The 20,048-nt window shown below is 44.9% G+C and overlaps 2 protein-coding genes across 3 annotated transcripts in view; one reads left to right on the top strand and one right to left on the bottom strand.

Annotated features, from left to right (window-relative positions):
* Positions 1-318: 318 nt before the first annotated feature.
* Positions 319-2,835, bottom strand: tril (TLR4 interactor with leucine-rich repeats). Its single transcript, XM_042084696.1, has one exon. The coding sequence runs from the start codon at positions 2,680-2,682 to the stop codon at positions 727-729; it is 1,956 nt and encodes a 651-aa protein (XP_041940630.1). The 5' UTR covers positions 2,683-2,835; the 3' UTR covers positions 319-726.
* A 780-nt stretch (positions 2,836-3,615) lies between these two features.
* chn1 (chimerin 1) overlaps positions 3,616-20,048 on the top strand; it is a 33,930-nt gene continuing 17,497 nt past the window's right edge. The window contains exons 1-7 of one of the 2 annotated variants that reach the window (XM_042084702.1): positions 3,616-3,631; positions 3,911-4,070; positions 7,102-7,140; positions 7,233-7,288; positions 12,391-12,422; positions 12,560-12,673; positions 15,192-15,489. In XM_042084702.1, coding sequence (XP_041940636.1) covers positions 4,052-4,070; positions 7,102-7,140; positions 7,233-7,288; positions 12,391-12,422; positions 12,560-12,673; positions 15,192-15,489 — 558 coding nt within the window. In that variant the 5' untranslated portion in view covers positions 3,616-3,631; positions 3,911-4,051. Of the gene's footprint in view, positions 3,632-3,910; positions 4,071-5,817; positions 5,888-7,101; positions 7,141-7,232; positions 7,289-12,390; positions 12,423-12,559; positions 12,674-15,191; positions 15,490-20,048 lie in introns of those variants that run through there. The other variant, XM_042084701.1, reaches the window with a different exon arrangement.

Consider the following 20,048-nt stretch of genomic DNA (forward strand, 5'->3'; position numbering starts at 1 on the left):
TAGTTTTTCAGTTGATGCCTTGTGTTCATGTTTTCAATACATTTAGATCAGTGTTTCTCAAAGTGTGGTCCAGGGACCACTGGTGGACCGCAAGCTATCCCAAGTGGTCCACGAGCAGACATAGTAAAATATAATATAGATGAGTGGTTTGCAATATTGAACCAACGTGTATGTAAATCCAAACAGTTCTGCAAGACAGCCTAGGTATGCTATGCCAGTTTAAATCATATGAATCCTGTGACACAATAAGCAAGGTGGTTCAGTGAGTAGGCCTATTGTGTAATATACTGTTGAAGTAGGTCTACTCTTTTTTTTTAGCTAGGCGGTCCGTGAGTTTTTTTTTTTATCGGTTAAGTGGTTCTTGGTCTGAAAAAGTTTGAGAAACACTGATTTAGATGAATAACACTGGTGTGATCATTTGGGTCGTTTAAAGAGGACGTCAGCGGGTGGTGGCTGATGCTGTTGTCCTCTTCACTAACGCTGCTGACAGAAAGTGAGAAGGAGAACAGGAAACGCCCCATGACATCAGAGAGTCGCCTCACACTACTCATCACAACTATACAAACTGAACTAGTGCATCATTGTATCCTTACCATGTGCAAGGAAAATAATCTACAGGTTGGAAACAGATTTTTGTCTCCATTTAGAGGATATACTTGCATGACAATGTTGTAATATTGTATATTTGATGTATGATAACATGCTATACTATACTAATGACTATGTTTAGTGTCCAGGTGGCAGGTCTATGGCATCTGCGTCGTTGGGTTGGTATGTTCCGGTGTTGGAGCTGTTGGTGTTCACGGCGGAGTTGAGGTCAGACATTTGGACAGTGCACATGGCGCACGACTCGCATCTGTTCCGGGCGTAGATCAAACTCACGGCGTCAGTGGGCAATCTCTTCTGCAGCGCCAGCCCCAGACACGCCAGCAGGCCAAGGATGGCCACGATGGACAGGCTGTTGATGCCCGTGAAGATGAGAATGACCGTCTCTGGCTCAGGGCCGGACAACACCTCGGGCTCCGTGACCACACCTACGCAAAGATCACGAGAGGCCACTGGGCAGACGCGCTCGTCCACCACGCTCTCCACGCAGATGAAGTAAGGGGTCTCAGGCCGCAGGTCACTCAGCTTACACGCCATACCTTGCCTGATGTTGACAAAGCGGCTGAACTTTGTCTTTGTGTCAAACTGATCATACATGATTCTGAAATAAACACCTGTGTTGGCTTGTCCAGTCACAGTCCATCTTAAGAACACTGAATCTGAGGAGACTGTCACTGAGCCCAGATTGAGGAGAATGTGTTCATTGTAAGCACATGCACCAGATATATTTCTGACTTGGGGTGCACTGGGAAAGGATCCATTCCCTGTGCTTATTGCAGCAGATCTTGTCTGTGTGGCATCTGCTGGTTGCTCAGGGTACTGCAGTACATCCACACTGCCGGGTGTGTGCTTGACAAGCTGCCTCGGAACGGTCCGTCTAACCCTTCTCTGAGCACGAGGGCTCTCGCGACTGGACACATCTTGTTTTGTCATCCATGTGTTTCGGGCAGACTCGCTGGTTCCGGGTTGGACATAGAGCTCTGCTTGGCTGCACACGCTCCCCAGGCTCTGGGTCAGTGCACTGCTCATGACATCCAGGTACTGCCCTCTCACAGTGTCTGGTTGACAGCACTTCACAAACACACTGGCAGTTGTGCTGCCAGTGGATTCCAGCCATTGTTTTATCCGAAGCAGCCCACAGCTGCAGTTCCACGGGTTCTCGTTCAATCCTAGATAGGACAACTGAACATTGCTGTCAAATACCTGGGGATCCAGTGATGAAATGTTATTATTGTTTAGCTTCAAAATATTTAGATGTGATAAACAATGAAAAGCCGACTGCTCCATGTCTGTGAGGAAATTGTCACGTAGGTCTATCTCTGTGATTTCTTTGCAGTGTATGAAAGTGCTCCTTTGGATCCTAAGGATTTGATTTCTATTTAATTTCAGCACCTTCAGTTTGGATAAGCCTTCAAAGTCTGATGGTTTGAGTAGAACCAGCCTGTTGCCTGAGAGATCCAGCTCATTCAGATTGTAAAGTCCTTTAAACGTATCTGTTTCCAAAACCTTTATCTGATTGTTTTCCAAGTGAAGAGCCTTTAACGATTTTAAGCTTGCAAATGACCTACTGTTCAGGCTTGTCAGCATGTTGCTATTGAGTCTCAGTTTCTGAAGGTCACCAAGTCCATCAAAAGTATCCACTCGATCTTTATAAGGAAGTTGGTTGGAGTAATTCAGTGAGAGATGTCCTTGCCGTTTAGAGTCAATTTGACAGCGTAATGAGGAGATCTTGTTGTTTCCCAGATTAAGCAATGTCAAATTGTTCTGGAAACGAAATGTTGAGCATGGAATTACCTTTATTGAGTTCAAATGAAGATCCAAAATACTCAGCTTTGGAAAGAATATGAAATCTGTTGATCCGATCGACCTTATGACATTACCAGACAAGTTAATTTGTCTGACTGCTGGATTGAAATGGTTACACCGTGGAATGCTGCTTAGTCCATGTCCCTCACAGGCCATCGATATGTCCGTACTCTCACATAGACACACTGCTAGACAAAAAGTGTCCATTTGTGTCAGTAACAAAACACCAATAAGCCCGAAGCTAAAATGCTTATCAGTTTTGGAAGCCATTTTTAATCTGTCCACACTGAATGCTGTCAACCAGTGGAAAAGAGTAAGCTGTAATAGACAGGAAAAGACTGCGTACTGGCATTTCCTGTTGGAGCATCATGTTATTTGTGGGACTTGCTTCTTTGATCCATCGTAAACAACTCTAATGTAATGGCCCCATATGACAGATATAGCTGTTTTTCTGCAATTGTCTGTTAGTGTTGCCAATTTGTTTTTGTTTTTTTGTTTTTTTTTATTTACAAAACGTAAATTGTTTTGTTTTGTTTATTTACTTTCTGTATAATCAAGTTCAAAACCTGTTTGAGTGTGTGCATGTGCCTGACCCCATGCAATGGCTATTCTAATCACTGGTAAGCACCACAAGTGAAAAAAAAAACATTCTGAATTCTTTATTCTGATGTGTGTACTCTTGGGTAAATCTATTATACTGAACAATATATTTCAAGGTGAGCTTTCCTGCTGGATGGCTATTTGTGAGTAATAACAAAAAGGACTGCCATGGAGGAGGCTATTGTTAAAGTTTCCTGCGCGCCTGCTGTAACTGGGGGAGTTTTTACCTTGGATGACTGCCTGACAGGGTGTGTAAACAAGAGAAAGTAAGGATATTGTGGCAATTAAACCTTGGTTGAACTTCAAACAATAAATTATTTAAAATATGCCATTATTTTCAAATAATGTTCATGCCTCCAACTTACCATTTATTTATCAGATACTTTATTTATGTTAAATAAATTACAAACTCTTGTCAAACCTTTGCTACACTGCCATCTCCTTAGCCATGATACATCATGTTGTCATAATGTTGTCCAACATCCCTCAGCATCTCACAATGTGGATATTTTGGTATCCATGGTAACTGGCCATGTAGAGCCTGCAATCCTTATGGATAAGTGAGCTTTCAGGTCATGTGGTTTCGCAAGATGGCGACTTTGGTACTGATGGATACATAGTGAGTTGAAGGCTACAGTGTTGCGCCGCTCAAGAATAGATACAGTGATGTTTTCGTGCAGATAGTGTCTGTTTCTATATGGGGATTGTCAGTTTGATGCTTAACCAAGGTAGATTGACGAGTTTACAGTCTGGATTCGTGTTAGAATGTGGCTGGTATAGTGTCTGTAGTCATACGAGTCAGAGCTTGATCGATTAGCCTAAACATAAGGTTGTGTAAAGTTGACGTTTTTAGCTCTCTTACGTCCCCGTGCAAATCAAATGATCACATTTCTGCAAGAATTCACGTCAGATTGCTTTACCAGTGCGCGTCGCGTCCACCCAGAGCACGAGTAGTCTTCTCCATGGCATCGTACTGAACTGAGAGGAAGTTCATGTTCTTGCAGTCAGAGGCTTTGTCTATCGGAATTAATCTAATATCATGGCTCTCAATGTTTTTGGTAAGTTTGAACATTTGTATATGTCTATATAATAATCCAGTAGAAGATGGTCAAGCAGATGTAAAAGGAGAAAATATTAACACAGATAGTTCATTTGAAGCTCAAATGGTGGTGTGAAGCGCTGTACTCGTAGCCTATGTAGTATGTATTTGGGTTGACCGTATGTAGCCCCTGGGCGTGTTGCCTTTGGCAAAAATGCCTAACCTCACGTCTAATTTTAAGGGTTATGTTGTGGTGCTACATTTGCATTTTCGAAACGTTTAAATAAACGTCAGCTGACATGCGACTGATAATACCTAGACCATTACTGCATTAGGAACTTCATTTGCCTTTCTACTTGTTGGCGAATCAAGCTGTTGAAATGTCCAAAGTCAGTGATCTCTGATCTCTCTCAGTAGATCTCATTCAGAAATATAGCATATAATGTCACTCTTTGTTTGCATGACCCAAGACCGCTATGGCTATTAGTTAATATATTGTCGCCAAGTTTTGTGTAGTCAGACAACATTGTGAAGAATCGACTGCATGGGCTATAATAGTGTGGGGCTTATACGCAAGCCCCACAACAAAAGACCATGAGGTGAAGTGGGGGATGAAGAGATAGGAATCTGGTTTCGCGGACGATGCATGCACATAATTTGTTAACCTTATATGCAAACGTTACGCATCCCATCCCTCTCGCTCTAGAGGTTTATCCTTATTGGAGAGCAGCCATTTTATGACAACATTTGATGCTGAATCATAGGAAGAGCCCACCACAATTGAAAGAGGGGGAGCTACTGTAACGGGAAAGAAAGTTTAATTCAGACTAATAGAGTGCAACCACAAAGAAAACCCCTGCAAAACAAAGATATAGCTCGGGCTGTTATCTGGGGTGTTTAATCCCCCTAGTTTACACGGGAAGGCACAGGGAATGTTGGCCTTATTGATAACAGAAGAAACATGTGCAAAGATGCATTTTATCCAGTCACGGGGGTGGTGTGATTAGGTCTGTCTGTCTTTCCAAACCCGTTTGGTATAAATTTTATGTGAAGCAACATGTATTGTTTCATTCTTGTAGCCAGTTATTGGCTGTTTATTTGTATACATCCCCACTAAAACCAAGAGACCACGAATAACAGCAGTAGAAGTGAAAATAAATGAGAAGGCACTCCATAACTCCTGCTTACATAAAAGAAAACACTCTCTGTCACCAGTTGAATTGGGCTCTGTTCTCCCTTGGTAATTTAACTGAAAAGAATGGGCAGAGGACCCTTGAAAGAGGGCTGGGGCCATGCTCTGGGTGGCCAGCTGTGGAAGTGTTCTGGAGTGCCTCCCTCCTGGGGCTCATTGTTCCTAGAATGCTTACAGTGGAACTTTTTCAACAGACCTTTCCTGCTAGGGTGCTTTAGGAGGAACTCAACAATTTATTTTATCCTCTCCAATTATCAGATATGCCTGCATGCTCATTAGCGTGTCTTTGTGAAGGATGTGTCAGTTAGAAACTGTGAACAGTAGGCTACATTAATGTGTTGGCAATTTAGAAATTGGATTTGAAAGAGTGCTGTTATATTGCATGACACCGCACCAGCAGTAGGTGTGGCTGCTGGCCAGAGTTGCATCATTTATTGCTCTATTATGCAGTACAAAGTCCACAGCCAGAGATTAATCTGCCTACTGCAGGATAGACTAGAGTCTGGCCACACCAGTCCACTCCTTAGCCAGACACATTCCTCCTCCTCCTAGTATGTGAGTGACACAGTGACTCAACTGAAACAATAGGATGCAGTGTTGTGTGCGTACGGTAGCCTTATCTGTAAAAGAATGCTGGCAGACAGGTTGTTCCTTTTCTTTTGAAAGTATAATTTTAAACGTTTGCATTGTTGTATTTACTTTGTAACATCTTCATAGTCATTTTTGGTATTTTTGGGTGGTGTTTTCTAGTCCTCACAAGAATAATAATGAGCTAGTCCTCACAAGAATAATAATGAGCTAGTTTGGTTTTATAAAAACCTGTTTTGAACTGGAGTAGAAATTGAGAGATTTGGATTAGCATTTTGAACATTCCTGCAAGTCTCAAATATCTTAAAGTGATATGATAGTTCTGTGTCTAGTTTCAGGAGTCTCTATCGTCATAGCCTATGAGATAAAAAAAAGTGTTCAGATATTCTGACCGGATCAAAATGGTTGGACATGAGCTAGTATAGTGGTTAACTAGGATAGGAGTTAGTCTAGTGAATATTATTTTTTAAAATGAGAGATTTTTCCTTTAAACTGGCCTACAGCTTTTTGTTTCTTCCAAACGGGAGTGTGTTATATAATGTGTAATCAGTCTCTGGTGTGTGTGTATGTAGGAATGGCATGGGTCGTGTTCCCCCAAGCTGAACTGAATGTTTGGGTCTGCCACATCACTCAGCTAAAAGTTAGGTTTAGGCTAAATGTATAGTCAGCATTTGATCAAATTGGTTCATTTGCAAAAACAGATGGCACTTTTATTTTATTATGAATTGATTTACCTTCATTTAATCAAAAGAACAGCAGTTTGGTGATATTACTTGGCCTATGCAACAACAATAATAATAATAGAAACAAGTTATTTTTGCTTGTATTAAATGTATGTTTTTGTCCTGCTCCTCTTGTTAAAGGGGAAAGCGTGGCTAGTGTTTTCTGTGATGTCCACTAGAGGGCACTTGCATGTAAAAAATGGAACATTCCCAGTATAGTAGGTTCCACAGGAGAAATAGTCCCGCTGTTTTCATCCATTTCTCTGCTGAGACTGCCGTGGTCTGTGAATAAAAAATATTGTAGGTGCATATGTGGTTACATATGAGATAAAAGTGATGAAAGGTCAAAGGACAGAAAATATACATTTCTTACACAACTATGTTATAAGGGTTGATTGCATTTTACTGTGAAACAGATAGACCTAAACCCTCTACCGTTTTAGGGTAGCGGATCATTGTTTTGATTTTCAATACACCTGTGTCTCTTACAGCAATCAGACAATGACAATGGGAATTGTTAATGCCTAAATTCTCCCTTTCTCCTTCAGATAATGATGAATACAGACCACCAGTATGGAAATCCTATTGTAAGTAGACTTGTTATCATATTGTCTGCTTCTATGGTCAATGCGAAGCTTGACCAAATCACTAATGTGTGTGGTGCTCTGTGCTGTCTTAGTGTACCAGCTCCAGCAGGAGGCTCCGCACCCCCGCCGCGTCACCTGCACCTGTGAGGTGAGCACTTCAACAACGACAACAACTAAACAAAGCATGCAGTCGTGATAGACTTGATGATAAACTCACTGCTGTTTTGTCTTATTATTCTCACTCTATGCATCTGTTTGATGCATTGATTTTAGTTTCCAGTGTACAGGAGTGCACTGAGCTCTTTTGGCTAAGCAACTAGTCAATAAACGTGCTGCCCAGAATCCATATTGTTCCCCAGCTAAGCGCAGCACTTTGCAGATGAAGAGGAGTGGGTTAGTGGAGGGGGTTCCTGTAACTGGGTCACACATTAGGATCGAATTGCAGTGGATTACTGCCTTTGTCTCAATTAGTGCATAGTCCTGATTGCAGTTGTGTTGCTATGTTCCAGCCTGAGCTTTAGCTTGACTGTAAACATATCAGGAAAAAAACAATACAAGATTAACCATTTTTCAATCTAAAGTGACCATCCCCCCTCTCCCCAGTCCCCATCATGAATTAGTCAGGCTTACGCTTTGGTTAATTAAAAGACGTGCAGTAATGGTTTTTCCATTATTCATTTGTGTTAATATTGTGAATTTTAATAGGCTGGACGTCTGAGTGATGAATATCCACAGCGTCCCAGTCAGACAGTCTCTATGGGACCGGCAGACAGATAGCAGTAGCCCCTTCTCTTGTAGCTTTGCTGTGGGCAAAACATATTAGTGTTGTTTAGCTGTGTCCAATCTCCTGAACAATCAGTAAAAACAATGAATGGAAACAATGAATTTAGCAAAAGACTGCAGATTTTTTTTTTTTTTATCCACCGTGACCAAGTTTTGTGAATTTATATGTGTGCGACAGACTGTAAACACCTCCAGGATTGTCACAAATAAGCAATAATATGCATGTACCTACACGTAGTGCACACACTAGAGAGAGAGAGAGAGAGAGAGAGACTTGTCTCTGGCAGGCTCCAAAACAAATGGGTGGAATTTTAATGATGGACTGAATTGCTGATGGGGCAAGTGCTGCTGCTGTGCGCTGGTAATTCGACAGGTATTATGCGAGGGCCCTTCAGCGCTCTGTCTCAGCAGATTGGGTGCTCACTTAATTAGGCCGGGATTAAGAGCCAAGCGGCAGCGTTTACGTGAATTGTATCACAAAGTACGTATCGCCCACTTCCTCCCTTTCTTTAAGTTGAAGCATTAAGAATTCACTCGGATTGGTTCTTCTCCAAAGAGGGGTTCTTTATTTCCTTGTATCTGCAGGGTGTGCATGTCCCCCTAAAAATCCCAATTCCCTTGAGCAGGGGTGCTGTTTTTGTGCAGTGCCAGCTTTAACCCTGCATTATCTGTGCAAAGCCGGGTTCAAAGGGTTTGATTTACATGTGATTCAAAATATATGCAAATATGCCAACAGTGTCCCCTAAGCCGGCTCTCGACACAGGCTCACAATATGCTCCTCTTTGTGTGGCCCCTGGCCAGAACCCTCCCATGTGATTAGAAGTGTTTGGATTGGGGTGTCAGTCACCTGGTGCACCAATTAGAAGGTGATCTACGAGATCTATCTAGGACAAGTGGTAAAATGCCCCGTGATTGCAGATGCATTTTGCTGAGTGTACACAGGGATCTGCCTGTGGGATGATCCAGGATCTGTGTGAGAGTGCATCTCTGTGTGCAGACGAGAGTGGCTGGCTGGGCCTGGCATGCGGCACTCTGACCCGAGGTCTGCATCTGTTTAATGGTATTAGCCAGGGCACTACACTGCCACTCAGCCAGCCACAGTCGCACTCTTCCCCCCCCCCCCGGCAGACACAAGCTCTACTGGGCATGTGCAGTGGCTCTGCCCACTCCAATATGGCTGCTTGGTGAGTCTGTGGTCAGAAACATGACCGGTGGTTGGTTTGTTGTGTGCATCTGTTCCTGTATTGGTCTTCCGTCCACTTTGAAGAGGCGAGGTAGAGGAAGGCTCCCCACTCATCCTTACTGTTTGTCTCAGGACCGATGGCTCAGTTGGATCCATGATTACTCCTAATTAGGCCAGATGTCCACCATCCGTGGGCCCTCCGATCTTAATTAAGTAGAGTGGGCCACTCCAGGCTGTGCACAGTCTTTGTTTGCTTGCTTGGGCTTCTGTAAATGAGTTGATTACTGCCTAAATATAGGCCAGCAGGTTGTTTATTTCCAGAGGCTGAGCTATTTTTGTATTTCAAATGTAATATTGGGGGGGAATGTTTGGAGGCTCACATTACAGTTGTTTGCACAACACAGGGGAAGCCAGCTTTTTTCCGAGGTTATTGTGGTGATCTGCTTGTATTTCCAAATGCTATTGAGTCAGTAGGTCACTGTAGTTAAAGGAATTCTTTTTCACATAGATCTCTGTTTCTCGAGGTCACTGAGTATTGTTGGTACCAAAAAAAAAAAAATTGGGGGGAAAAACGGTGCTATCAGCTAGAGCAGCCAGGCAGCTACAGTGCTACACTGTGGGGGCATGATTTTGAAGATGAGAATTTCATGTTAATATGTGTTCCCCTTGGTATATATTGAAGTGGAGCACTGTTAGAACGTTCCATCCCCATGTCTGAGGTGCCACAGATAGGGTAGGTGTGCTGAACTCCTGTCCTTTGTACCATGTCCTTTGTACCAAGCTACTTGAGTGCTCTGTTCTAAAACGGTCCTCCGCTATGAACTCCTCTTCAATGTTGAGTAGCCATGATTTTCAGAAAAGGTAGCCTAGACCATGAGTGAGCTGAGAAGAGCATGGAGGAGCCATTTGACTGGTGCTTTTAGCGCAGGGGAGGTGAGCTGGCTAGGAAGAGAACACTGCCAGCATTTATAAATGAATTATACCTGTGTGTTGATGCACTCTAAATAGCATCTCCATCTCACAGAGTGCATGTTTTGTAAAGGGCACATAGTCCCAGTAATGCAGAGTGGGTTTGTGTGTGTTATTAATCACCAGCCCCAGTGGCTTCACCCAGCTGACTCATCACATGGTTCAATAACCATTCAGAGTCAGATCAATGATGCTCCATTCCAGGGTTTATTTTAAACCAGTGAGGGCTCTCCAGGTTTCATTTTTTTTTGTTTGTACTTGTCTCATTTTTTTTGTAGTTTCTGTGTTCCAGGGATTGTGAGTGAGTTGAGTGTGGAGGATGTTTGCATGACTTGGTCAGAGCTCTGCATGGAGTGAAGTGTAACTGGAGCTACCTAGCGGACCAGATTCCATGAGGATCCTTTGTTTCACTATATACAACTCAAGAGGCAGGGGTCTGGTAGTGCCATGACAGCCCCATTTATTCACAAGACCTGTAAGCCAGGTGGATGTGGTGTGTTGCCTCCTATTATGTTATTATTTTTAGTGTGATGCTGACATTGCGATAGGCCCTTGTTATTTTGAAGTATTACACAGCAGTGACATCAGTTACCTCTACAGCTAAAAAGTACAAAATATAGTGCACTGTTGGTAAAGCATTGGCAGTGAATGGCTTTGTTTATGATGCTTTTAGAGTTTACTTACTGGGCTTACCTCCTGTGCGCCCTTGTTTTTCAATTTGTGCTCTAATCGCTCACTGAAGAGCATTCAAGGTCAGGGTCGGCAGCAGTCAATGCAAAGCAATATCTGTCTCCACTGGAGTGTGGAGTGTGGCACGTGGCTTCAAGTAGCTAATTTGGAAGGCAGACTGGGCATTCCGATCTCATTCTGAGGCTTTCGTCAAAAAAACTCTGATCTGCAGCATTCATAATCATTTGCTGGCAAGAAAAAAATGAATGTTGATAATGGACAATAAAGGAGTGTATAAACGCTCCCAAATTGATGAGGAGCGTTGTGGTAAACCCCCCCTCTAGCGTTCCCTGCTCTGGCCATTGTTACAGATTGCTCCTCTATCATTGCAGGCACAGTTGCGTTTGATTTATTGGCTCCCCGGCTTTCTTGATTCCCCTCATTAGCTGGTTTCATTACCCCGTCGGTCATCTCGTCGCCTGCCATATTGCTCCTCTGAACTGCATTTCTGTGAGCAAGATTGCACCAGGTCTCTCAGAACCACAGTGTACCTCCTCTCTCTGCATTTTAAACATTTCTCCCCCTCTCTCCATAATGTGGGATGATATAGAAACCCTCTCCAACTGACTGGCTGACTCCAGAGGGGATATATTGTTCCTGAAACCATACGATCTCTCTCGTTTCATACAAAACTAAACCACCACCACCACTACCACCCCCCCAGCCAGCCTCTCCCTCCCACAATCAGTTTTTGTCATCTTATTGGAAACTCTGCCCTTGTCTGTGAGCCAAGTGTTCCCATGGGCACCATGCAGCAGAGCCAGAACCCCCCCACCACCACCACCACAACCACCACCCCCAACCTGCTTCATCTCTGCCCCTCAATATTCATTTAATGCATTACAGTGGAGGGCCTGGCAGGCTATGGATTAAGGGGGGAGGTGGCTGGTGGATGGGGAGGAAGGCGCTGATGTGAATGCAAAGCGAGCAGCTCTCGATGCGTCTGAAAATGACCCAACGCCGCTCTAATCTGATCCGCCCCCCATCCCCCCAGCAATCAGCACCACCTATCCCACCACACGCGCGCACACACACACACACACACACACACACACCCACACACCCCCTCTTCTCTATTCATAGAGCTTACTGATTATCATCCGCCTTCAGTCTTCCATCTCAAGGTTAAACGCTGGGGCGGAGTTGCCTTCTTTATTTATTTGTTTTTGTTGTTGTGTTATTTTATCACGCATATGCAGCACTCTTCAATTTCAGACCTTTGTCTGATTTACTCTGCCCCCCTCCCCCACTGCTGCCCAACGCACCATTCCTGTTCAAACTATACAGTCCTAGCTGAAACATCACTCCCTTGGCCATACTGTTGCCCAGTGCCATGGCACATTGATTGGTCACAGCTGAGGCTGGTGTGAGACCCAGCAGCTCAGAATGAAACTGGATCTTTAAGATCTCGAAGAGGATCTCCCCATTCCACTTGGCATTCGGCAATGAATACCAGAAGTGCACATAGTTCCACTAACATAAAAGTGAAACTCCGTGTAGTGAGACTATTTCTTGTAATAGAAGGTTTATCACCAAAAAATGTGGTTACTCTGTTTTGATTAAACTTTCATATTCTCTTTTCCCAGGTGGAGAATCGACCCAAATATTATGGACGAGAGTGAGTGTCATCTGTGTTGTCTGAGGATTTTCAATGTCTTATTTTGTCCGACCCCATATTCCTCTGTATCGATCCATGTTGTTTGCTAATCAAACAGTAATTCTTTTGAGTCAACATCCTTCTTGTTATTCCCAAAGGTACCACGGGATGATTTCCAGAGAGGAGGCTGACCAGTTGCTGAGTGTGGCTGAAGGCAGCTATCTGATCCGGGAGAGCCAGCGGCAGCCAGGAACTTACACTTTAGCCTTACGGTCAGTGTGGCTGACACATCCCCCTTTCCTAAAATAGTCCATTCATGTGCTTATCAGACTATTCTTAGCAGGTATTGTGTACAAACATCACTTTGAACCCATTTCAGAGAGAGTCTGCTTATATCTAATTCATGCAGACATGGTCATTGAAGTGGATTAGCATATAAAATCTTAATTTTGGAAATAGCTTTATTTCAAGTTCGAGATGGCTGTGTAATGTAATTTAGCCTGTCTGGTGTGTAGCTTTTGGTCTGACACTGTTTCTGTGTCAAATAAGCCGGAGCATTGCTAAGGGGGAATTAAAGTGGATTAGGCAAACGGCTGCCACTTCTGTGGCCACGCACGGCTAAATGGCTGTGATGAGTCCTAAACTAATGAGAGGGCCTGGTCTGGACCGCAGAGCAGAGGGAGGAAGGGACGGTGTTCTCCTGGCCTCTCTCCTGACTCCAGACCTGGCCGGCCAGCCTGCCATCAGCAGCGTCCAGATCTTTTTTTAATCGACCTCACTGCCTCAGATCAGACATAAGTCACTTGCAATTGCACTCGCTGACGTAGTGTCTCTCAAGTGTGTCCCACCGTGGAGCGCTTCCTTTACACCTCCGTTACTCTTAGTGTCATCACTCTCTCCATACATGTTTGCTTTCTTCTTTTCTCTTCATTCACAAACTGACACAAACTGGCTCTCTGCACTCTAAGCCAATGTTTGTGATGTGTTTTATTGCAAAGGTCGCTGTGGAAGTGCTTGTACATTGGATGTATGAAACATTCAACACGGCCAAGTTCAAATGGCAGTTGGCCTTTAATAGCATTAGTGTCAGTGAGTGGCTGTCAGACGTCTGAAATTGCCCCTGTCTCCAGCCTGTGTAACATGGAGAGCCAGAGCCAGACGCACACAAAGACCCCACTGTTGGCCCAGGGAGATTCGGGCAATCCCACAAGTAATATATTTCTTCATGCTCACCCCCCCCCCCCCCCCCCCCCCCCCCCCCACTTGGGGATCTTGGAATAACCCGCACAGGAAACCAGCTGAGGGAGAGAAAAAACAGGGGAAAAGCATGGCTTCATCTTTAACAGACAATTTCCTGTTTGTATAACACAGGTTAATATTTTCCCATGACAAAAAAAATTAGGCTTCACTGCACATCTTTTGGTGCTGAACCAATGTCCAGCTACCATTTCAGATGTCCATCTGCACACAGTGTGATAATGATGGCCTCCACGCAAACATTCTCTATAATCAAGGCATGAAGTCTCTAATGCATGTGTGTGACATTGTTGCAAGCCTCATTGTTGGGCTTGAATGGTGCCTGTGTCCAGTCTCTCGTAGCCTTATTCCACCGACAGAGAACCGGTTCTGTTCCCGTTCGCAAACCAACATTCGACCAAACAAAAAACGATTCGGAACATGGCACCTTGGTTCGGAGCTTGAACCAGAAAATAGTTGTTTTTTCCTGCGAACCGGAGTGGCCATGTCATTCTCTTCAGAGGGGAGAAGGCTAAAATAATGTGTTTTCCGTCCATATCAACTGTTGTCATGAATAAACAAAACTAGTCAACTAGCACTACACTGCAGACGTTAACTAGCATTTAACATAGGTTATTTCTGACGTTTTCACAGGACAACTGTTCATATCATTCGCCCGTTCATGCATCTCATTAGCTTTTGTTTTGCATACAATACCCATTGTTGATGACGCACCCTGGGCTCGGTTCAAAACTGGTAGAAATGCGGCCTGGTTCACTAGATAGCACCAAGGCTCAAAGAATTCTGAACGGAACCAGTTTAAGAATGCGTTCTGTCGGTTGAAAAACGTCCAAAGAGATACTGCTCCTTCCTCATCAGCATTCACTTGTGATCAGTTGACATCATTGATTTGAGGGTGAAGCTGCTTCAGCCATGATGGACATTTCTGTTGCATAATGCAGGCATTTGAGTAGATATGGATTGTATTGGGAAAGAAGGAGAAGGTAGGGACAGCAGTCCTTTAATGGGTATTTGATTTGTTTGGCCCTGTGTCTGAGCTCCCATTAGTCTCTCCATGTGACATATTTCATGCTGTGAACTAATCTTCACACTCACTTGTTTGAAGAGTGATACACTATACCTGCAGTAGTTAGACAAGTACAGGAAATGTTTTCTGGAAGCTGTATGGCAAGGAACCCAAAGTTCCAACAGTTTCCTGCTCTCTCATTATTGATCAGTGCTAAAAGGGCTCTATTATTTCAGCCCATTAAGTGCTACTGAGGGGCAAGATGATACAGCCTGCTCCTGTAAAAAAAAAAAAAAAAAAAAAAGAGGCCAGTGTAATGTTGCACCCTGTTGCTGTCTCATTGCAGGCAGCTTGAGTGCATCGGAAGATGTGCCTCGCCCTTTTCTGGGTACAGTCTCTCCATCGCACAGCTGGCTTTCGGAAAGCCTCCCCGGTCATCTCAGCCAGCCTGGATTTCTCCTGTGTTTTTGCAGGTGTTTTCTCCCAGTCCATCTCAAGTCCAAGTGTACGTGTCCTTTTGCCCACAGTTTTGGCAACCAGACCAGGAACTTCCGGCTGTACTATGACGGCAAGCACTTTGTCGGAGAGAAACGCTTCGAGTCCATCCACGACCTGGTGACGGACGGCCTGATCACACTCTACATCGAGACCAAGGCGGCCGAGTACATCGCCAAGATGACCATCAACCCCATCTACGAGCACGTGGGCTACACCACGCTCAACTGCGAGCCGGCACCCAAGCGGCACACGCAGCACAGCCCCGTGCACCGGGACGTGCCGGACGGACGTGAGCCCCAGGGGGACGAGGCCAGCCTGGAGGAGAGGGTGAGTTTCGCTCTGTTACTGTTCCAGAGAGAGAGAGAGAGAGAGAGAGAGAGAGAGAGCACAGTTCTTATGTTACAAGAGTAGGATGGATGAAGAGAGAGATAAAGAGGGAGAGAAATATATAGACACTGAGAGATTGACTAGTCAGTAGCAGTTGAGCCATTAAGAGCCTCAAGGGGATTTGTTGTCAACAGTGTCCCTTAGGAATGTGGATAGGGGAATGCCTTCCATTGCACAATGCTGTGGATTGTGGTGGGTGTGCGCGGGAAGTCCAATAAGTTAGTTTTGTTTTGACCAGTCATCTTTCGGCTGTAAGAAGAGGACTGGTGGCGTACAGCCAGGGAAATGACTACAGTTTAGTGACTCCTGTCATCATTAAACTGATGAAGAGCTGAACTGTATAAAGCCCTTATTCAGAAGCCCAGCGCTGCTGATGTCCAAGGGCTTCAGTGTGTTGATGGGGTCTCACAGGACTCGACTGTTCTGGTCTGGCTTGACCATGTCGCCTTGAGAGAGTGCAGAGACCTTTGATGTGGACATGTTTTTGCTTCTGGCTGATTGTTTGTCTTGATAACCTGGTTTCCTGAGAGAACCTTTTGTTTTCAAATCACGTCAGGCGGACTGAATGTTCCACCCAGTATGACCGAGAAGCACATCTAATCAAAAGCCATTTGTGTCTTCCAGTACACATGTCTGCGAAGGCCAGTGCTTGTGGTCATTCAGCTTTTCCTCTAAAAGTACCCTGAAAGGGGCGGGCCGTGCTGGGCCCTCCTACCCACATGACCACTTCAAACGCTGAAGGGTCTGTGGCAGGAACTCGAGAAAATCTGCATGTTTCAATATTTGCTTTCTGCTGTAAACTGCACATTCATGGTGGTTAGAGACCAGATCCATCAATCCATTTTTTTCATCATACAACAGGCTTTTTTAAGTTAAAGTACTGCCACCTCTTTTTTTTTTGGTAACCCTTTCAACAAAATGTGAAAAGTTGGATTCATTCTTCATGTCTGATACTGTTCACTAGTGCTGAGTTCCAGCCCCTCTCCTTATCCTGTGCACAGTCGATGCTCATCGTGGCATTGACTAATACACGTCAGGAGGAGACCCATAGTGGATCTCTCAATATTCCGATTTCTCCTCCCAACACGACCTAATCAGTAATATAGAAACCTCCTCCCTGATGGGTCATCAGTGGTGATTAACAGCCCAAATCAGTTGGCATATGCGTTCATGTATGACAATGAATCAATCAGTCCAATTAATCATGCTAATGAAGTGCGGTCATCAGTGCTTTTAAATATTTGCTAATTAGGCTTAGCGGCTGATAATCTGTATTTTATTTCCACATCATTTGAAGTGATGGACTATGGAAATCGCAACTCAGTATTCTGTACACAATGAATCTGTTCTGATGTAAATGAGGCCGCCTTGAGAGAGGGGAGATGCGTGCACACAGCCAGGGGAGATGCATACTGAATAACCTGGTTATCCGAGGATCTGACATGTATGGAAGAAACAGCTGTGACCTGAAGGGTTCATAATCGGCACAAACACAAAGGCCAAGTCCCACCATGCATCATGCATGCACGAGCCACACTGCTTGTTTATTCTTCCTGTTTTTTGTTCCCGTGCCTGGCGAGCTGCGCTTTGTCTTTGATGCTTTTTTTTTTTTTTTTCAGTACAGCATCCGGTGCGATATTGTGGACAGTGAACGCGTGCTGGACTGGTCCACTGCCCCGTGTTGCCTTTTGCGATATAGTGAAGTTAATTTTGGAGGTTGAGGAAGCTGTGTTGACTTTGAGCGCAGGGCCGCACTGGCTAAATTGCTTTTCTATCTCTGCTGGTCCCCTCGGTCAGCCACACATGTGGCCGCGGCCAGGAAGGAGCAGCGTTCCTGTTGCAGCGGCAATAGTATCCGTAATCTCCCGTAATTGAAAGTCACAAGAACGTCAGGAAGTCTCTGTCTCCTCGAGGCCTGGCCTGTTTGGAAGAGGGCTTTCTCTCCGTCTGGAGAAATATTGCTTCATTGTTATTGCAGAGAGCAGGCCAGGAGAGCAGTTGTGGAAGCAGGGGGGGGGGGGGGGGGCAGTCCGGGTTTTTGAAGCACCACATGACATTACAGCTCACCACAGTTTCCTGGCAAATCCATACAGGCGCACATCAAACGAGCTCTTTTTTTTTTGGTTCTCCATTTTTCAAAAATCTTTTTTTTCTGCTTCCAATCTATTTATCTTCCGGTTCCACACAGCCAGCTGCTGGCCCATTGTTGTGGTCAGGCAATGTGCAGTTTCTCTGCGCAGGATAAGTTTCAGCAGAAATAACACAGGCACAAGGCTTTGATTCGGCCTGGCTCTGACTCTGGGGCTCTGAACGTCTGAGAGCGAACTGGGGGAGCTGTGGTCTGTGGCTGCAGAGAGCCCGAGTCCCTCGGCAGGACCCATTAGAGGCCCAGAGCCCAGGCATCAGCACCTACCCTCCTCCACTGTGGGCAGGAAGGAACCCTCAGCCTCCCATCCATTTTCCACTGACCGGCAGCAACCTCCAAATGCTCATCAGCGTAAAGGCACTCTAGGAACACTCTCCGTGTAGTGTCTGTAACGACTAAGGACGGCTGTAAAATGAAACTCTGTCCTTGAATTACTTCAGAAAGTGTTTGTCTGCAGATATTACAAAACATTGCATACTATAGTGCACTTACACAATAAGAGTCCCTCTTCTGTGGGCAGGAAGGAACCCTCAGCCTCCCATCCATTTTCCACTGACCGGCAACAACCTCCAAATGCTCATCAGCATAAAGGCACTGGGCAGACACTTAAACTTTAGGAACACTCTCCGTGCAGAGTCTATAACGACTAAGGACAGCTGTAAAATGAAACTGTCTACGCTTTACTACAAGAAGTGTTTATCTGCAAATATGACAAAATAGGAAATCGCATACTGTAGAGCATTTACACAGTAAGAGTGCCTGTCCCTGTGGTGGTGCAGGCACCAGTAGCTCCCTGTAATGGCCCAGATTGGATTAGTTACACAGTGTGCACAGTGTTTATTTCTGCACAGTTCTGTGTACAGCACCCATAAACCTCAGGTCTGTGCTCATCAAGAATCCGAGCCAAAATATTTCTTGACTCTACTGAATTGTGTGGGGGGAGGATCATAAACAAGCTTCCGTATAATCCTGCTTTGGTAGGCATCCTGTAAAAGCCCAAACCTCAGCTTATCCACTTATCCACAGGTAGGCGTGTGGTGCGGAAGGGCCTTTTAAACTCTGTTTTTGTTTCACATCTGCATTAGCTTAAGTCGTAAAAAGACAAAAATCACAGCACGTCAATTTTGGAAACTACTGACTCTGTGTGCTTTAGCTAGCTTGTGGCCTCCCCCCTCCCATTGCTACTTGCACAGCGTCTGACAGCAGACAGCAGTCTGAGTGAACCCTGTGTCCGCTTATATAAAAATGATGTAAGATTTGAAGATTCCACTCCCTGGCGAGCTGGCCTATTCAGTATGGATTGCGCTGGCATTCTTGGATTTCTGTCACATCGCCCTTATCAGATTACACGCCATCGCCAGTGAATGTCTCTTGTGGAGGGAATGGCTGAGCCTACACACTGGCTTGGCCATCATTGACTGTTGATGATCTTGTGCTGTAGAGATGCTCTGAGGCGAATCACAAGACCGCCGCAGCGCTTGTGTGTGTGTGTGTGTGTGTGTGTGTGTGTGTGTGTGTGTGGGGAGGCCCTCTCCTGGTATTGTTCATTCAGAGTTGCGCGGGGGCGAGCCGTGAGAATGAGGCCTGATTTCCACCATGAGGAGGTAGTTGGCTCCTAACTCAACTCCGCTCTCTCATGGATGAGTGCTCAGTGACGAATGCAAGCACAGTAGGCAAATTGTGTTTGGGTAACGGTCATCATAATGTTTAACTGACAGCCTCTGATCTATTTGGAGCTAAAAGTTGAGTGAGGGGAGGTCCTCCAAGAGCAAGCATGTATGAGTAAATTCACACAAGTCAGTCACCCAAAATGCCTTAGTTCACAACATTAGCCACACTGAAAGTAAATTTGCGGAGCTGCCCCATGATTCAGATCTGCCCCAAAACGTTAGGGTTTCTTCCTCGTCCAATGCTAAACCTGTCCACCAAGTTTCATAAAAAATGTGCCAGTAGTTCTTATGTTGCTCTGCTTACAGACAAACAGACAGACAAACGGCTCTAAAAACATGGCCTCCTTGAAGGCAGAGATAACCTTCTGGACCTTTTTGCTGGATTGCAGTGTCCTTGCATGTGACCCATTACGTTGTTCTATATATTGGTGCATATAAAGACACACACACACACACACACACACACACACACACACACACACACACACACACACACAGCAGGAGGATGAGCCACTGCAGTGACTACCCCCTCCCACCCCCTGTTTACACTGTGTTGTATAAGCCTGCTGTAGTTGTGCTGCCAAGGCTGCTGAGGGGGCCTCTGAATAGACCAGTCCAAAGAAAGCCACATCAAATAAAAAGCCTGAAATATTTGCCAAAGAAATGCAGAATATTTACCATAC

Source organism: Alosa sapidissima, chromosome 2, assembly GCF_018492685.1.
Source record: "Alosa sapidissima isolate fAloSap1 chromosome 2, fAloSap1.pri, whole genome shotgun sequence".
In the NCBI taxonomy this organism is placed as follows: domain Eukaryota; kingdom Metazoa; phylum Chordata; class Actinopteri; order Clupeiformes; family Clupeidae; genus Alosa; species Alosa sapidissima.